Here is a 19720-nt window from a genome sequence, read left to right on the forward strand (position 1 = left end):
ATAGCTCATCAGAAGAAAGTGAATTATTTCTAGAAGCATTTAACTTCTGAGAACTTCTAGATTTAACTTGTAACACTGAAAGGACTTCCTTTGGACAAGATGGTCCTATAATTATATTAAAAGCTATATAACCCAGGGTGACAAATGCTAAGGATTTTGCAAATGGTCGCATTTTTTGTAGTACCCTGACTCTGTTAGAATTTTCTTTTTTAAATAATGGATAAAAAAATCATTATACGTCTATGTTTGTTCATGTTCCCCAAATAAAAGTTTAGACTTTGTCTCTCAGCATTATTTAAGAAGCATTTGTAGCATAATGGAAGGGACACTGATCACCTTGTTCATGTTCCACTCTGTCATTTATTTGCTGTGAGATCTTGGACACACCTCACAACCTCTCTGAACCTTGACTTCCACATGCAGAGTCGGTATAACCAGACACAGTGTTTGCTTCTGCACATAAGCCAGTAAATTTTTGGCCAGCTGGAAAAAAATGTTGCTTGGAAGAGATAAACTTTAAATGAAATTGGAAAATGGAGTTTATTGACTGAAAAAAGTAATTTGTAGAATATATAGAATGAGGAAAGTACAGTCTCATTGGTTAAAAAAACTGTGTAGGTTTGTGTATCTTTACATCCATCCATTCATCTATCCATCCACACGCCTATCTTAAAAAGGTCCAGAAGACGTTAAAGTTTTAATTTATTTGCTTATTTGTGTTTCTAATTTTTTTTTGCAATGCACTGTGCTGCTGTAATAGTTAAAGGATTCTTTAAAAAGGAGAATAGATGTAATTGTATGATTATTTTAAAACAGAATAGAGGGTCTGTGCGGCAGAGCTATTGATAATTACATAAGTATTCACAAGAGGATCACCATCGATTTTTAGAGCTCCCTCATTTAGTCCAGTAATTTCTACATATGGGGGTCACTAGATATGTTCTGTACTCACATGGTTGCTCTGCCGTCTTTTGTAGAGGCATTTAGAAGTCCCGTATTTCGACACGGAACAGATAAGAATGGATTCAGCTTGGGTTTCAGTAAAAACATGCGACAAGTTTTTGGTGATGAAAAGAAGTACTGGTTGCTACCCATTTTTTCAAGGTACTTTGTGGTGAAAATATTCAGGTTTGAAACCAGTGAAAGTAATCTGACAGAAGAATTGTAATCCTGCATAGGAATTCCTGTTCTTTAAAAAATTATTTTATGATTCACTGTTACATGGATGGTCAGTTAAGGCATCGTTTCCCTAAGCATGCCGTGTGGAAGCCAGTGTCTGATATACATGTTTTGTCTGTAAGATAACTGTGGTCTGCTCTCAAACATCTCACTGTGACAGTTTCACTCTATTGTTTTGTTTACTGCTCAGTTGTAAGTTTTAATTTTAATTGTAGTCTAGGTGATGGCTGCTCCTTTCCGACTTGCCTTGTTAATCAGGATCCTGAGCAAGCATCTACTCCTGCGGGATTGAATTCGACATCGAAAAAGTAATCCCATATTTTTTTCTATTTTACTTACAAATAACATATCTTATCCTCCTATACCCTTTGGCTATATATTTCTTTGAAAAAATTAGGAACATAAGATAATTTACTATAATGGTTCCCACTTGGAATGAGGGGGAGAGGAAAGTGCGGTTGGGGAACGGGCCATGGAGAGCTTCAGTTATACTTGTGCAAGTGTTGTTACTCTGGGTGATGGGTAAACAGGTGTTAATTCTCTATACATTTTGGTTGACTGATAGTTTAAATGTGATGCCTAAAAGGAAAGAATATTAAATCCAAATTAGCTCCTCTAGTGATCAGGTGAGCAGATAGTAAACATGCCCTCTGACCCTCCAGGTCCTCATTATAAAGAGATCAGAAGAATGTCCCTGAATTAGGCTTTGGAGATCAAATGGAATCCCCAATGCCTGCTTGATAGTGCACCATATTCCTTTTTTTATTATTATGAACTATTTTTGCTAACATATAATGTATTATTTGCCCCAGGGGTACAGGTCTGTGAATCATCAGGCTTACACACTTCATAGCACTCACCATATCACATACCCTCCCCAATGTCCATAACCCAACCACCCTCTCCACCCCCCACACTCCCAGCAACCCTCACTCTGTTTTGTAAGATTAAGAGTCTTTTATGGTTTGTCTCCCTCCTAATCCCATCTTATTTCATTTTTTCCTTCCCTACCTCCCAGACCCCCCACTCTGCCTCTCAAATTCCTCATATCAGGGCTATCATATGATAATTGTCTTTCTCTGATTGACTTATTTCGCTCAGCATAATACCCTCTAGTTCCATCCATGTCATTGCAAATGGCACAATTTCATTTCTTTTGATGGCTGCATAGTATTCCATCGTGTATTTATACCACATCTTCTTTATCCACTCGTCTGTTGATGGACATCTAGGTTCTTTCCATAGTTTGACTATTGTGGACATTGCTATTATAAACATTCGGGTGCACGTGCCCTTTTGGATCACTACATTTGTATCTTTAGGGTGAATACCCAGTAGTGCGATTGCTAGGTCACAGGGTAGCTCTATTTTCAACTTTTTGAGGAACCTCCATGCTGTTTTCCAGAGTGGCTGCACCAGCTTGCATTCCCACCAACAGTGTAGAAGTATTCCTCTTTCTCCGCATCCTCTCCAACATCTGTTGTTTCCTGACTTGTTAATTTTAGCCATTGTGACTGGTGTGAGGTGGTATCTCACTGTGGTTTTGATTTGTATTTCCCTGATGCCGAGTGATGTGGAGCACTTTTGCATGTGTCTGTTGGCCATCTGGACGTCTTCTTTGCAGAAATGTCTGTTCATGTCCTCTGCCCATTTCTTGATTGGATTATTTGTTCTTTGGGTGTTAAGTTTGATCAGTTCTTTATGGATTTTAGATACTAGACCTTTATCTGATATGTCATTTGCAAATATCTTCCCCATTCTGTCAGTTGTCTTTTGGTTTTGTTGACTGTTTCTTTGCTGTGCAAAAGCTTTTGATCTTGGTAAAGTCCCAATAGTTCATTTTTGCCCTTGCTTCCCTTGCCTTTGGCGATGTTTCTAGGAAGAAGTTGCTGCAGCTGAGGTCGAAGAGGTTGCTGCCTGTGTTCTCCTCAAGGATTTTGGTGGATTCCTGTCTCACAATGAGGTCTTTCATCCATTTTGAGTCTATTTTTGTGTGTGGTGTAAGGAAATGGTCCAGTTTCATTCTTCTGCATGTGGCTGTCCAATTTTCCCAACACCATTTGTTGAAGAGACTGTCTTTTTTCCATTGGACATTCTTTCCTGCTTTGTCGAAGATTAGTTGACCATAGAGTTGAGGGTCTATTTCTGGGCTCTCTATTCTGTTCCATTGATCTATGTGTCTGTTTTTGTGCCAGTGCCGTACTGTCCTGATGATGATAGCTTTGTAATAGAGCTTGAAGTCTGGAATTGTGATGCCACCAACTTTGGCTTTCTTTTTCAACATTCCTCTGGCTATTCAGTTTCTTTTCTGGTTCCATATAAATTTTGGGATTATTTATTCCATTTCTTTGAAACAAATTGATGGTATTTTGATAGGGTTTGCATTAAATGTGTAGATTGCTCTAGGTAGCATAGACATTTTCACAATATTTGTTCTTCCAATCCATGAGCATAGAACGTTTTTCCATTTCTTTTTATCTTTGTTTCATGAGTACCTTATAGTTTTCTGAGTACAGATTCTTTGCCTCTTTGGTTAGGTTTATTCCTAGGTATCTTATGGTTTTTGGTGCAATTGTAAATGGGATTGACTCCTTAATTTCTTTTTCTTCTGTCTTGCTGTTGGTGTAAAGAAATGCAACTTATTTCTGTGCATTGATTTTATATCCTGATACTTTACTGAATTTCTGTACAAGTTCTAGCAGTTTTGGAGTGGAGTCTTTTGGATTTTCCACATAAAGTATCATATCATCTGCAAGGAGTGAGAGTTTGCCTTCTTCTTTGCTGATTCAGATGCCTTTTATTTCTTTTTGTTGTCTGATTGCTGAGGCTAGGACTTCTAGTACTATGTTGAATAGCAGTGGTGATATTGGACATCCCTGCTGTGTTCCTGACCTTAGGGGAAAAGCTCTCAGTTTTTCCCCAGTAAGAATGATACTCGCTGTGGGTTTTTCATAGATGGTTTTGATGATATTGAGGTATGTTCCCTCTATCCCTATACTTTGAAGAGTTTTGATCAAGAAAGGATGCTGTACTTCATCAAATGCTTTTTTAGCATCTATTGAGAGTATCAGATGGTTCTTGTTCTTTGTTTTATGAATGTATTGTATCACATTGATTGATTTGCAGATGTTGAACCAACCTTGCAGCCCAGGAATAAATCCCACTTGGTCATGGTAAATAATCCTTTTAATGTACCGTTGGATCCTATTGACTAGTATTTTGGTGAGAATTTTCACATCTGTGTTTATCAAGGATATTGGTCTGTAATTCTCCTTTTTGATGGGGTCTTTGTCTGGTTTTGGGATCAAGGTAATGCTGGCCTCATAAAATGAGTTTGGAAGTTTTCCTTCCATTTCTATTTCTCCGTTTCAGGAGAATAGGTATTAATTCTTCTTTAAATGTTTGGTAGAATTTCCCTGGGAAGCTGTCTGGCCCTGGGCTCTTGTTTGTTGGGAGATTTTTGATGACTGCTTCAATCTCCTTACTAGTTATGGGTCTGTTCAGGTTTTCTATTTCCTCCTGGTTCAGTTTTAGTAGTTTGTATGCTTTTAGGAATGCATCCATTTCTTCCAGATTGTCAAATTTGCTGGCATATAATTGCTCATGATATGTTCTTATAATTGTTTGTATTTTTTTGCTGTTGGTTGTGATCTCTCCTCTTTCATTCATGATTTTATTTATTTGGGACCTTTCTCTTTTCTTTTCGATAAGTCTCGCTGGGGGTTATCAATCTTACTAATTCTTTCAAAGAACCAGCTCCTAGTTTTGTTGATCTGTTCTACTGTTCTTTTGGTCTCTATTTCATTGATTTCTGCTCAAAATTTTATTATTTATGTTCTCCTGCTGGAACTTTCTGTTCTTTCTCCAGTTCCTTTAGGTGTAGGGTTAGGTTGTGTACTTGAGACCTTTCTTGTTTCTTGAGAAAGGCTTGTATCGCTATATACTTTCCTCTCAGGACTGCCTTTGCTGTGTCCCACAGATTTTGAACAGTTGTGTTTTCATTATCATTTGTTTCTATGATTTTTTTCAATTCTTCTTTAATTTCCTGTTTGACCCATTCATTCTTTAGTAGGATGCTCTTTAGCCTCCATGTATTTGGGTTCTTTCCAAATTTCCTCTAGTGATTGAGTTTTAGCTTCAGAGCATTGTGATCTGAAAATATGCAGGGAATGATCTCAGTCTGTTGGTACTGGTTGAGACCTGATTTGTGACCCAGGTTGTGATCTATTCTGGAGAATGTTCCTTGTGCACTAGAGAAGAATGTGTATTCTGTTGCTTTGGGATAGAATGTCCTGAATATATCTGTGATGTCCATCTGGTCCAGTGTGTCATTTAAGAGTACACTGTATTCTTAATGCTTGTTCAAAACCTGTAGACATTATCTGAGCCATGTCAGTGGAAAGAAAAGGGAAGGAGTCTTGGAAATTTAGTGTCTGGAGACTTTTGCCATTGCTTGAAGTCTCTTCTGGTTCTAGTTTGCCACGAATTTGAGGACGACCTCAAAATTTGATTCTGACTTTGGTACTAACTAGCAAAAGGCAAAACTACTTAAACTTTTAATGTTATGTATGAATTTGTAACTTTGAAACACTAGTTTTTACATGTTTAAGACTGATTTATTTGAATAAGGCAATACCTCTGATTTTGAAATGATAGCTGATAGCAAGAGCATAACCATAATATCATTCTTAGTTTAATTTTAGAGATTTTTCTTAGTTGGGAATGCCATGTACGTAACACCTGTACCCACACTCCTCCCATCTCTTGTGGCTTTCTTATTGATCACAGTACTTCCTATGGTGGAGCCCATCATGACCCCAGAATTTTTCTTGAGTCACTGACCCTGGTAGCCATTCCAAAACATTTTAAATTGTCACCAGATGAAGCCTATTGGCCACCCCATTCCTAGGCTGACCTTTGTACAGACCAGACTCTACAAGTTAATGAGGAGGCCATTCTGATGTGATTTATGGGGTCATTCAAAAGCACCAGAGTCTCAGTGAGGTGTGCCCTCTGAATTTTGGCTCTCTTGACCATTCAAGGGTTAGGGGTTTTTCTTATATCTTGATGCAGAAAAATCTCCTGTTAATAGATTATTTAGAATGTTTTCACTTTTATAAAGTTTGCTAGTACTCTTCAGTCCTATTTTTTGCCTTTTAAGTGGTTTTTGTAGTTCAAGGAGGTTTGGGTCTCTGAGATAGTTGTCCTCCTTCTATTACGTGTACTGCAGGCTTTGGGAGAAATCCTAGTTCTCGCACCGTTGCCCGGTTTAGATGATCTTGTAACAACTATGGGCTCCTCTTCCCTTTCCTTTAAATTTTGGGATTGGATTTTGACAGCTAAAATATCTTTTATGTAATTCTATAATTTCCCCTGATTAGCCCACGTCAAATTAGGAGGGCAGGTGATGATCTCTCCCCTGTACTCCAGAGTTTTATGTCTGTCTACTCAACATTTGCACTTAAATATCTAAAAGTCATCTCCCACTGAACAGGAGCAAAGTACAACTCCTGATTGTCAGACGTCAACACCCTCCCCTTTAGCTCAAATCTCTTTCTCCTCCCTTCTTCCGTATGGCAGTGTTAGTGACCCTCAGTCTCCCAGGTGCTCAGGCCAGAACTGTGGAGTCATCCTAGATTCTTCTTTCATTTACCTTGCATTTACTCCATTTACCAATCCTTTCGTGTGCCCCTTCAAAATGTGCCAGTAATCCCAGTACCTTCTTACCACCTTCAGACTGCTTTCTGGTCTGAGCCATCATTTCTCACATGGATTATTTTTATGCCTTCCTTACCAATGTTTCTGATTCCATGTTTGCCCTCTAGCCTGTTCTCCATTAAGAATCAGACTGTGTCACTCTCGTGCTCAGAACCCTCCACTGGCTTCCCATCTTAACCAGCGTAAAAGTGAATGCATGTCCTTACCTTGTCTGGTCTAATCTGACCCCAGTGTCTCTCTGATGTCATCCCTTGACACTTTACCATCACTCACAATCCTCGGACACGCAGATCTTGTTGGTCCTCAAGTATACCAGGCCTGTCCCTTAGTTAGTGCCTTTGTACTTGCCAATTCTTCTCCCTCACCATTTTTCCTCCATGTATCTGAATGCTCTATGACCTTTTCTTATTTCTAGCTCGGGTGTAACTTCACAGTAAAGACCATCTTTGAAAACTCCTTGTAAAATAGCAACCTGCTCCTCCACTTCCCCATACCTCTCTTTTTCTCTTGTCATAGGCTTTTATGTCACCAGACTTATTCTTTATTTGTTATTTACTATTATTCCTTCTAAATTACAATGAAATTTCCATGTGATCAAAGACTATATCCATGGACCTAATCGGTACTCAGTGAATACTGTTGAATGAATGGATCTTTCCTTGCCATTTGTTAGATTCTTATTAGCAGTAACGAATCTGCAAGGAGTCCCTAAACCAGGACCTAGTTACTATGCTGTACCTGGTCCCTCTCTTGAAGAATAATGAGAGTAAAAGGTTTTTTTTCATGTATATAGGAGACATGCTTTTTATTTTTAAAGATTTGCCTCCCAAATTTCAATAAGGGGATGTTAAAGCTGCACAAAATTGACATATTTTCTAATTTTAGGTATGAGGTAATTATTAAGGAACAAAAGCTTATCCTTTCAAAAATATAGTATAGTCAAACTCATGTATGTGGAATTATTCTTGGAAGAATTTCAAGTATTTTTTTTCTTTTGAACATTATTGTGATTACTATTTCAGAGTATTCTAAAACTACACATACAGTTTCTATGCCAATATTTTTTTTCTATCTAAGTGAAATGTTATTTTCATGTATATTTTTTCATGCCATTCAATGTCGATATGTAGCATGTCTACTTAAATTTTAAAACTTACGTTCTTCTTTTAAGGCTCTTTATGCCCCAAATTAAATGTCACATTTGTAAGACCTGATGATGTCAGATGTTTTCAACATTTCTGCAAGATAGTGCTCAAATTTGTTGTTTCAGTTTCAAAGATGAAGGATAGAGAATTCTTTGTTCAAGACTAGTTAGTCCACTTTAGAAACACTAGGACAGTTTTTCTCAAACTTGTCTTTCCACCATTACCTTCATGTATTTTTTTCCATATCCATATACCACTTACAAACCCTTATATTTTTATTTAATGTATTTACTTAAATTGACACTGAAGCTAATTTTTATCTTTTTTAAAGAACAATAGTTCTTTTTAAGATTTTTTAAAAAATTTATTTGAGAGAGAGAGAGAGAGTGATAGAGAGAGCATGAGAGGGGAGAAGGTCAGAGGGAGAAGCAGACTCCCCATGGAGCTGGGAGCCCAATACGGGACTTGATCCTGGGACTCCGGGACCATGACCCGAGCCGAAGGCAGTTGCTTAACCAACTGAGCCATGCAGGTGCCCTGAAGCTAATTTTTAAATCAAACATTATATCACTATCATAAATGAAAACTGGTATAATTTGCCATAAATAGAATATAGCTTAAAAAATAAAATTGATGATAAAATACTTTTAAATTCTAACTAGATTCCCTCACCTGCTAGAGTAATAGGCAGAAGCCTGTTCTCTGTTTTAAAAATGGAGACTTGCCAAAGTTAAAGATTGTCAACTTACTGTATTCAGAAGAATGAAAAGAGAATGGAAGGAAGAACAGTTTTCTTGTTGTGAGTTAGTGTGAACATGCCTTATTCCCTTTGCCCCAAATTCTCTTGGGAATTGGTTTGAATTCTATACTTTGAGAAACACTGCACTCAATACTATTCAAGAGCTAACATATGATTGTGCTGACTATTATTATTATTCAGTTCTGAAAACCATCCGTTTCCTGCAAAGCCATTGCGAGAGTCCCAGAGCCACCTTCTCACTGATTCTCAGTCTTGGACAGAGAGCAGCACAAACCCCGGAAAAGGCAAAGCTGGTAAGGGTGTGCTTACTTGGCTGTTTTAATAGATTTTATTTTTAAAAGGTGAAAGTAGTGCAGAAATTCCATCATATTACCTATAGAATCTTTCTTGCTTCGGAGTTGAACTCCCATGCTAAATGTAGAGTTATCTTCAGGAACTTCTGTTTTTAAAGTACTTTGATTAATGTCTATTAGCTGAAGATCATTTTTGTGAAAGATCTGCATTGCTTTTATCCCAGTTTAAGAAACAAATAGTTACTACTGCCTATTTAATAAAATGATGCAAATATACATATTTAATGGAAAATTGTAATCAACTCAGACAAAAGATTGAAAAATATCTAGTAAAAAAGATCTTAAATTATATGATTCCTTTACTTGAAGATTTCTATCCAGTAAAGTTACTGCATAATTACCATAACTTTAGTTATTTCTTCAAATCCCACTCACATTTCTCTTGTTATTATTGTTGATTTTAATCTTTAATTTGGTCAGTATAGTTTATTGGCAAAGAAAAGGCAAGGCTTTGAAGTTAGACTGGATTTTAGATCCCAATTTGGACACTGAGTCAGTGTATGATGTTTATAGTAACTACCCTCTTTTAGATGTAACTAGTTTCTTCCTTCCTCCTCCCTCCTTCCTTTCTTCCTTTCTTCCTTCCTTCCTTTCAACATTTTATTTATTTATTTGAGAGAGAGAGAGCACAAGTGGGGTTGGGGCAGAGAAAGAGAGAGAAGCAGGCTCCCCGCTAAGCAGGGACCCTCCCCCACCCCATGTGGGGCTCGAACCAGGACTCTGTGTGATCATACTTGCAGGTACATGTGTATATGTGTGGTGTCCCTATAATAAGTATAAAACCATACATCCATGATTAAGGCACTATTAGCCAGAAAATCTTCCCTTTATTTCTAGTCCTTTCTTCAAACTCACTTCTAGTGCTGCCTGACTTTGTCTCCCTGCACTTTATTTACTTTTTTAAAGATTTTATTTATTTGAGACAGCATGAGAGAGAGAGAGAGAGAACTTGAGCAGTGAGAAGGGCAAAGGGAAAGGGAGAAGCAGGCTCGGCTGGATACAGGGCTTGATTCGGGGCTTGATCCCTGGACCCTGGGATGAGGACCTGAGCCGAAGGCAGACAGTCAACTGACTGGGCCACCCAGGTGCCCCGGCTCCCTGCACTTTAAAGTGTTTTTTGTTTTATTTGAAATCTCTTTGTGATTTAGTGATAGTGAAAAATAGTCCTAAGTAAAAATTCTAAAGTCATTAATTAATCTATAGTCACATTCTTCTAAAATACAGGCTTTCTTTAAAGAGTCTTGTTCTCAAGGAATATCCATGCCCTCCGAAGAGCCCCATGGTGTGGTGTCCATAACTTCGTCTCTCTCGTCACCTTCAAATCTGCCATTCCGTCTTTCAATTTTCGCGAAGGACTAGACATTGCCTAAACGAAAATCGATGCCACCTACTAGCCCTTTGGATCTATTAGTTTCCTTGGAGGCAAAGAAGTGATGTATAGTTGGGGGTCAATTTTCGGGGGGTAGAAAGACAATGAGCTCCCTTTCTTTCAGAAGGAATTCATGTTACCTCGTATAGTTCTGCATTAACATAGAAGCGATTTCTTAGTTTCTGTGTGCTGTTAATCATTTGGCACGTTAGGTTAATTTTCTGTTACTTGGATGGATGAATTGAGAACTTATTTAAAGTTTAAAGAGTGCTACAAAAGAAGGAAGAGAAACATGAGAAGGGTGAGGTGAGAAAGGCCTTAAAGATCAGTTTCACCAGAATGACAGAGGGAAATGTAGAATTAGGAAGAGCACTCTACGATGATGTGAGGGTTGCCAGGTCCAGTGTATCTTTCATGTTTTTGTTCACCCCCCCTCTCCCTTAAGTATATATTTTGTTTATTTATTTATTTATTTGTTTATTTAGAGAGAGGCAGAGGAAGTGGCAGAGGGAGAGGGAAAGGGAGAATCCTAAGCAGGTTCCACGCGGATTCCCCACTTGGGGTTCGATCCCAGGACCCTGAGATCATGACCTGAGCTGAAATCAAGAGTCCAGTGCTTAACCAACTGAGCCATCCAGGCATCCCTTGTATATCTCTTTTTAAAGTGCCTTTTGTGACACTGGTAGTTGCCAACACTGTATCGTATGTATGTGTGTGTTTCTGTGTGACCATCTTACAAACCTGTACTATGCGCAGGGCACCTTTGGAAGCAATATATTGGGGAGATTCAGGGATGGATAAACAAGTCTCTGCCTTATATTTGTTCAAAAGCAACACCTCCCCCACCCCCACAAACAAAATGCTAATTTTTGTTCTTTCTTGAAGGTATGAGCAATCCTGCATTAACCATGGAGAATGAGACTTAACTCTTCAAACAAAATAAATTCATACTTTATGAAAGTAAGATGTTTTTCCTTTATCGTCATGTTTTATACTTTTAACAGCTTTTAAGTTCTCTTAGGGCAAATAGGCTATAAATATTATTATTGATTTTTGAGTGACTGAAATTTTAAGATGTTTTAGTTCACCCTTGAAATCCTATTATTCATGCTGGAGAACTTTGAATGTGGACCTAGCTTTGGGATCAGCTAGTGTGTAACATTAACTTGACAAATAACAGAAATAAGTTGATGAACAAAGTTCATTTTTATAGCAATACACTAAATGGCAAGGATTGTTCCTAAACTATTGAACTTTACATGATGATTTTCTTGTCATATGAAAGGACTTTGCAATTTTTTTTCTTTTTGCTTTTTTCTATCCTTTTGATATACAGTAGTTATAAACTTGACCATCTATCAGTAGAATCTCACTGGGTCTAAGTGGTGAAAGATGATTATATCTGTTAGTGCAAACCTCCCTCATCCCTATTTTTGGTTACAGTAGGACCCTGTAGCATGCGTTATCTTTAAAATAACAAGGGTTCCAAATCATTTTCTTTAAGCCATAAATTTTTTTAAACCGGTTGCTCCAAATCAATTTAAATAATCTTTAAAAGATTATTTACTTATAAGCTTCCAGTCAATACAAAAAGAGCCCCTTTGGAACAAAGCCATAAGCATCCAAACAAGACAAACTGTATGTATTGTTAGCATAAACCCAGTGTAGAGTTGAACAGTAAAGTTATCAAATAAATCTTTATTTATAAAACTTCAGTCTAGAATCCTAAAGTCTAAAGAAAGCAAGAGAGGGGAATCTAAAACAAAGTCTTTTGTGTCAAAGTGCTTCACCAAATCTGCTTTTTTTTTCTTTGTTTTTTAAACTATTTTAATCCCAAAATCTGTTTGTTTTTTAAATTTGTTTCTTTGTTTTGGTTTGGTTTTTATGAGTAGCTATGTGATAACTGCAAAATACTGATCTGGCAATTTGCCAGTTGACTGATGTTTTGGTTTTGGATGACTGTATATGGTGGTGTAGTAGATCAGACTAATCAAAACTATGGCTAGCATAGTGAAAATTTAATCTTAATTTGATAAATAGTGAAGAGAATATTAAATTTCTGAAAGTAATTCTTAAAATGTAACTCTGAATACACAAATCTAAATCACTAATACCACAAGTAAACTATTTTGTAGAAATAATTCTATAAAGCATATAAGGTTTCATAGGATTTTTTTTTCAGTATTTTGAATCATTAGTTCTAATTACCAATGTTTCTGAGGTCATATGTGTTAAATATTTTACAACTTTACAGAGTAATATGTGTGTAAGTCACATAGACTTCCCAGTATTTTGACACAAGACCAGTGTGGTTTGATGATCATTATTCTCAATACTTCTTACAATACCAGACACATAGTTGGTTCTAAATAACCATTTTGTAAATAAGTGATAGAATAACATAATTAAAATTAAAAATCTCACAGAAACTTGATTTTATTACACATGAATATATGACATTAGTGGTCATAATAACCAAATGGCAGCATGAATCAGCTGTGGTGTAAAAAAATTTTGTGATTTTATGATGTAGTGTTTTTCATTCTATTGTCCTAACCAGTGACATTTAAATGTTTCTTTAAAAAATTGAATTTTCCCAAGGTAGCTACTATTCCAAATAGTTTTTAAAAGTTTCACAAATAGTTTTTTCTGCTTTACCTCGCAGACTTGCAATTCATTTGTTATATTATTATATATTATAGTAAATAATGTTACTTGATACTGATATGCTTAATTTAATTATATTACTGAATATTTTCATATTCTCTTTTCTTTTTGAAGTACATTAGTAAATGACCTGTGGGCCTTTTATAAAATATTAGTTCATCATACTTCGCAGATAGTTATGTACCTAGACCCATAGCAGCACTTTTCTGTAAGTTACATTGTCTTTTCAGCCTTCCCTCCTACTCAAGTAAAAAATGCTGTGCTTGTACACACATGAAATTTCAAAATTATTTTCCTAAATCCCTATTCCAACTCAGCTGTCACTCCTAAATTCCTGCTGCCCTCGGACACATGCAGAAAGGAACACTTTTGGGGCCTCAAACCGGGAGCATCAGCATCAGCTGGGAGCTCAATAGAAATGTATAATTTTGGACATAGACCTACTGAATCAGAATCTGCATTTTCTGCATTTTAACAAAATCCTCTGGTCTTGTAATATGCACATTATAGTTTGAGAAGCACTGATGTAGGGTTCTGTATTCAAGAGTATATCTGAGCTCTCTAACCCAGAAAATAGTTTTGAACAAGGAATGTTATTCAACAAACATTGAGTGAATTGTTTTAGTTTTTTTGTTTGCTTGTTTTTTGTAGTTAACACAATAGTTTCATGATTTTTGTTTCATTTCAAGGTTTCAGTGCTGTGTAGGTGGAAGGAAGAGGCTTCCCACAGGAAGGCACCATTGGCCTGTTGCTCCCATTTCCCTTTGGCTGGATGTGCAGAATATGAATTGGTTAGTTCTAAGCTGTTGCATAAAAAACATAACATTTTTTAACCCAATATACAGATTGTTTCAACTAACATGAATTCCTGTTAAATATTAGGAGTAATTAAAGTTTATGAATCAAGGGCAGAAATACCTTCTATCATAAAACCTTGGAATAAAGTCATGGGCTAATTTTCACCCAAATATTTGGGTAGTGCAATGTATCCACATAAAAAGCCCTTTAATCATCTGATTTTCTGATTCAGAAAATTGAGCCTATTAAGATATTGAAAGTTAAAAGATTTCAAATTACAGTATAATGACAGCTTTATTAGTTACCTGGGAGGTGGAGGTAGCATATCAGACTTGTTCATTCCCTCTCTTGTGACTCCAGCCCCAGACTGAGTGAACTATAATGACTATGAATTCATTATAAATTTTAAGTGGCCTACAGTTGAAAATTACCACCATTTTTGTCAGATTTCAGTCTAATTCTAGCCTTTGTTCACTGCTGGAAAAGAAGTATGATCATTGAAGCCTGAACTCACTGATAAGTAACTAGCTAGCAAATTTTTATCACAATACATTATAAATTTATCACAATACATACATAAATTTGTATCACTAATACATTATGATTATATCCAAAATATTTTTCATCTCTTCTGATCTTCTTAAATTGAGGGAAGATCTATAAAAACAATTATGAAGATTGATTTATGATGTTCTTTTTTTTTTGCCAGTCTGGCTTTTTTTAAAGTCTCAGTTTTTTTTAGGTTATTTGTTCTCTTGAACATAGCAAAAATAATGAATTTGTTCACAATTCTTAATGGGCCAATAGATTAATCCTCCATTGGTATCTGTATTATCTCTGTGTCCCGTCATTAGAAGTATGACAGTTAAACTTCATAGTTCTTCAAATACTTAAGGTTAAATTATGCAAATCATTAAAAGAAATCATGTACTTTTAGAAATTTAGTTCAATATGAACTAAATGGTATGCTGTTTGGAAATTGAATTTAAGGTAAACTAAAGTGGTGTGTTTGTTGATGCCAAAATGTTCGGCTTCAGTAAATATACTAGGAAGCTCTTGTGCTTTGTATGCACTATTTGAAAAAGTTTTCTTTTTTTTTTTTTTTTTTGAGTGGAGTGTAAGTTTTGTAAATGTTAGAGATTAGAATAAGCTTTAAACATTTTTTGGTACTGATTTTGAGAATTTAAAGCAGATTATCTTTTACAACTTACACAGCTAAGGAACTGGTATTTAATCGAAAAGAAAATGATATTAAACTTTTCAAAATCTGAATTAGACAAAAATGCAACACATGATAGACTAGTAGACCAGAGGATAATGGAGTAAACAAGATCCTTGCAAATATTCATTCTTTCTAAAAATGTAAAGTTTTATATTTAAATGAGTTTGTGGAAGAATCAATGTCAGCCAAATCCATTTTATAGATCATTTGAGTGTAATTCTTTGAATAATAGGATGGCACTCTTTTCAGATTTTTTTTTTAAATTTTTTTTAAAGCTAAAGACATTGATCTGACAATCTGTTTCAGGAACTCTTGGAAGATATGATGCATTTTTACTTTTTACTTTTAAAGCATTTTTTGGTCATCATTTTTTTATTACCTGAAGTGCCAGATTGGAACCTATAGCTACTGCTGGAAGTCTTAAGGGCGACAGCATCACGTGATGTATTAAGAATTATATGCAGCCAGGTTATTTTCAAAGCACAGTACTATAGCCATTTTTGTGGACAGGATTCTGTGACGTGTTCTTTCTCGTCAAAAATAGAAGAAAAAAAAAAAGGGGGTGTTTTATTCCTTACCTTGCTAGAGTATTGTTAAATTTTTCCATTAGGTCTTTTGTGTAATTATTGAAATATATGAGTCAGTACACATTAGAATCAGACTCAAAACAATTTTTTTTACAAATAAATTTTTTTCCATTAAGTTGTAATGGTTCCCTTTTTGTTTTCACACAGTGGGTAATCTTTCAAGTGTTTTTTTGTTTGTTTTTAATCTAGGTGGTTATCATTTTTAGAAGTGATGGCATATCTCACTAGATATGCAATACGTAGTTTACCTGAGTGAATAAAGCATCAAATAGACCTACATTTTGTACATATTTATAAAATTACCTTAAAAACATTTTAAACATTTTGTTTTAAAAATTTTAATTGTTCAACTCAAACCCGAAGACACTTATACTTCAGCTATCCTGAGACTCCATTTAGCTGATAATTTTGATTTTTTCCTGTTTTTAAAAATTCTACCATATAGGTAAAATTTTTAAGAATTTTTTTAAATGTTGTACAAATACTTCATATACTGTAGTTAACTATTTGCCGCTGTGCAGTGAAAAGAGGGTTTGTATTTTCAAAGATAAACTTGTTGCATCTAAATACAATGATGGGACATTTAAGGCAGTGCTTATCCATGAATTCCCTCCTGTTCTACCATAATAAAGTCTGGTTGATCACCTTTATTAGCTGTTTATATGAAATTTGCCTTTGCACTGACAATCAAAATCACTTTAAAGATACACTTACTTCTCCTAATAGTCTACCAGAGTTACTACAGACAAAATTGATCTACAACCTGGTCAGAACACAGGTCTTCTGAGAAAAGTATGTGTCGGTAATATGATTCTGAGGACAATTAGGAACAGACTGTGAAGCTTGAGTACACGGTGTTCAACAGATAAATGGGGAATACGGCATGTTTGACAATAATTACGTTCCTTAGAGAAATCAAATACAACGGATTTATAGAACGTGTTCTTAAAAAGTGAAGGCAGTAGTCATGTGTCATGCTTCGTGAAAACATTGTTACTCCATTATAATATAAACTAGCAGATATTCCCTATTTTGACTTACATGTGTCCCACAATACAATGCTCCGTTTATTTCCATCCTCAGAAAAAGAGGATATAAGAGGATTTTCTACTATAATGCAGCCTAGGTAACTAAGAGCTCATCCTTTAATTGTCCTTACACCAACAAAAAGTTAAGATAGGGCTGCTTGGGCAATGCCAAACAAATCACTTTGCAGCTTTTTCTCATGGCTGGAAAGGGACCGCAAAAAAGACAACTGGTGACAATGCCCAAAGGTAGATCTTTGTTCTTGTTTGTAGCCAGGATTCAGTATTTGTTAGCTTACTGTTGCGGGAAAAATGTGTTAAGATGAATCATCTTTTGACTTACTTCTGAGCACCATCGAAACCAAAGGGGGTCTTTTGATAAGTGATTTTAAGCTCTGGTTTATGCTAGGTAAAGGAGCTTCTCATTACCCAGACACTAGCTTATGATTTATAAAAACTATCCTTCGTGTTGCATCTTCCAGGGAAGGTTTTACTACAGAGTAAGGCGCTCTCCTGACCTGAATTTATTAATACTTAACAGTTCTTGTTTGACAGATAAAGGTGCTTAATGGAGAAAAAGAAAAAAATCCTGCTCCAAAGTAGAATTCTGTTGATGCCGAATTAAAAAATTGATTATCACAGAAAGCTTCAGTTCTTCTGTTGTCTTTTATTCAACTATGAAAGAAAAGCTGTTGTCAGTTTAGAATTCATACCTTTTTCATTAAGTATAAGTCTCCTAAAGTCTAGATTAAAAGCATCTTAAATGACCTAATCAAACATTTATTGTGAAAGGTGAATAATAATAAAAAGCAATCTTAATTACACACTAATCTTAATGTAACATGCAAACATGTTTCAGAGTTCTTTAAAAAATACCCTCAGGCAAATAGAGGCTGCAGATGAGCCCAGAATGGCTACAAAGAATCAACTGGAGGAAAGACTGGACACACATGTATGGCTCAAGTATGTTTTTGTTTATGCTCTTTTCACAAGGTCTTTGCACTAGTTTAAGATACCAGCTAACAATGAACAGGGTTTATTCTTGTTAAGAAAAAAGAAAACAGAGGTGACAAGTGAAATGGGTATCAGCTGAACCAGAACACCTTACATTTTTACAAGGTTTTTTAAATTTGACCAACCCAACCCTTTTCTGCTCCATGTATATTTTTACATATTCGGAATTGTTAACACATTGAGTAGATTTCAGGTTGCACTAAGGTAGTAGTTTCTCAGCTTCTTTGAAAATAGTCTCACTTGTATTTCCATTCAGACTATGAAAAGAAACCAGTTCTTTGGTCACTTCAAACTTAGCTTTGATTTCTCAAAGAAATACAGTAATAGCTGGAAAGCACTAGAATATCTTAGAGCCAAAGAAAAATACTCAAAATCCTTTTTCATTTTATAATTAACTGTCGATGTTGTGCCCAGTGGCCTCACTCTTCAACCAACTGTTCTTTCCAAAAGGCTAAGTCGTTAAAATTTATTTCCTCTAGACATAATTCTTTGGGCTACTGATTCAGAAACCATGACCTAAGTATCAGTAAATGGCTTTCTTGGCTAACAGACTTTGGTTGTAGCCTCACTTTCATTTCTTATTTTTGTGAAGAAATCATGATGTGTTAAGATACTCCATTTTAAAATTTCTGTTGCTTTCCCAGTAGTTGGGCATGTTGTGATGAGTGCTTGGTCTGCTTATGTCAACATATATTGTGTTTTTTAGCAGTTACAGTATCATTCCTTGACAAACACAGTATTTACCATACAATTTGGTAAGATAATCCACATTCCAGTGTGCCTTCAAGGCACAGCATTCAAAGTGCAGTTTTCTGGTTTTGACATAATGATCTGGTAACAGAAAAAAAAAATGTTTTTGTACAGATAACAAAGCACTGCAAATGCTTTCACATCATAGCTGCATCACTGATTGTGTAGCATACCAAAAAGGAATGTGAAATGCTAAGAAAGCCATAAGCAGTTTCTGTAGCAGCTAGTCAACCTTCCTGCTGTGGTGCAAAAGTAGCCATAGACAGTACAGAAATGATGAGTGTGGCTGCATTCCAAGAAAACTTTATTTATGGACACTAAAATTTGAATTTCATAATTTTCACATGTCAGGAGGTATTATTCTTTTGATTTTTTTCCCCCAACCATTTTAAAACCGTAAAAACTGTTCTTATCTCACTGGCCTTACAAAGAGAGGCAGCAGCCTGGTTTGGGCCTGTAGGCTGTAGTTTGCTGACCCTTGCTCCAAGAGATTTAATAGATTATGGTGAGTCCAGTTAATGGCTCAGGAGCATTACAAAATTATCGGCCAAATATCTCAAGTCCAAAAGCCAGATTTAGTAAAGGTCATGTTCCTCTTTTAGAAGTAATAAAATAGTAGTATTACTGCTTAAGAGACAGAAACCAAAACTGACACAAACTAAGAAATTGAGCAACTATGTGGCTATTCAAAAGGGAATCTTTGTAATTCCTATTTTTTTTAAGGAGGTGAAGATCAAAATAAGAAACCTATTAGATTATCTGCTATATTGTGTCAGCTTTAAAAAGAAGCCACAGTAAGTCATATCAAATGCATTACTTTGTCTTTCAGAATAAATGCCTTCCTGGAAAGGAGATAAAAATCAATTCTTAACATCTAGTTGAGGTATTCATAAAGAATAAGCTGACAGTGTTGAAATGCAAAAGGCTCCATTAGACTAATTATTCAACTAATAAAAACTAGACTAATAATTAGCTACAGTTGAAGTTACTGAGTTATTAATAATAACAGACTAACAATTAGCTACAGTTAAAGAAGTTACTGAGTTCTGTTCAGTTGCCCAAATTAAAAAAAATAAAATCTCCCAAATAAATATTTTTAAAACAAAATTACCAGTCATCAACATATATAAGAA

At 35.6% G+C, this 19720-nt stretch overlaps 1 protein-coding gene across 1 annotated transcript in view; it reads left to right on the plus strand.

Moving 5' to 3' along the window:
* LOC111144520 (zinc finger DHHC-type containing 2) overlaps nt 1-14587 on the plus strand; it is a 70937-nt gene extending 56350 nt beyond the window's left edge. The window contains exons 9-13 of the mRNA XM_022498839.1: nt 978-1104; nt 1395-1487; nt 8983-9095; nt 11410-11484; nt 13881-14587. Of these exons, the coding sequence (XP_022354547.1) occupies nt 978-1104; nt 1395-1487; nt 8983-9095; nt 11410-11450 (374 nt within the window). The 3' untranslated portion in view covers nt 11451-11484; nt 13881-14587. The remainder of the gene's footprint in view (nt 1-977; nt 1105-1394; nt 1488-8982; nt 9096-11409; nt 11485-13880) is intronic.
* Nucleotides 14588-19720: the final 5133 nt, after the last annotated feature.

Source organism: Enhydra lutris, unplaced genomic scaffold (genome assembly GCF_002288905.1).
Source record: "Enhydra lutris kenyoni isolate GAN:26980312 unplaced genomic scaffold, ASM228890v2 scaffoldscaffold11, whole genome shotgun sequence".
NCBI classification, from domain to species: domain Eukaryota; kingdom Metazoa; phylum Chordata; class Mammalia; order Carnivora; family Mustelidae; genus Enhydra; species Enhydra lutris.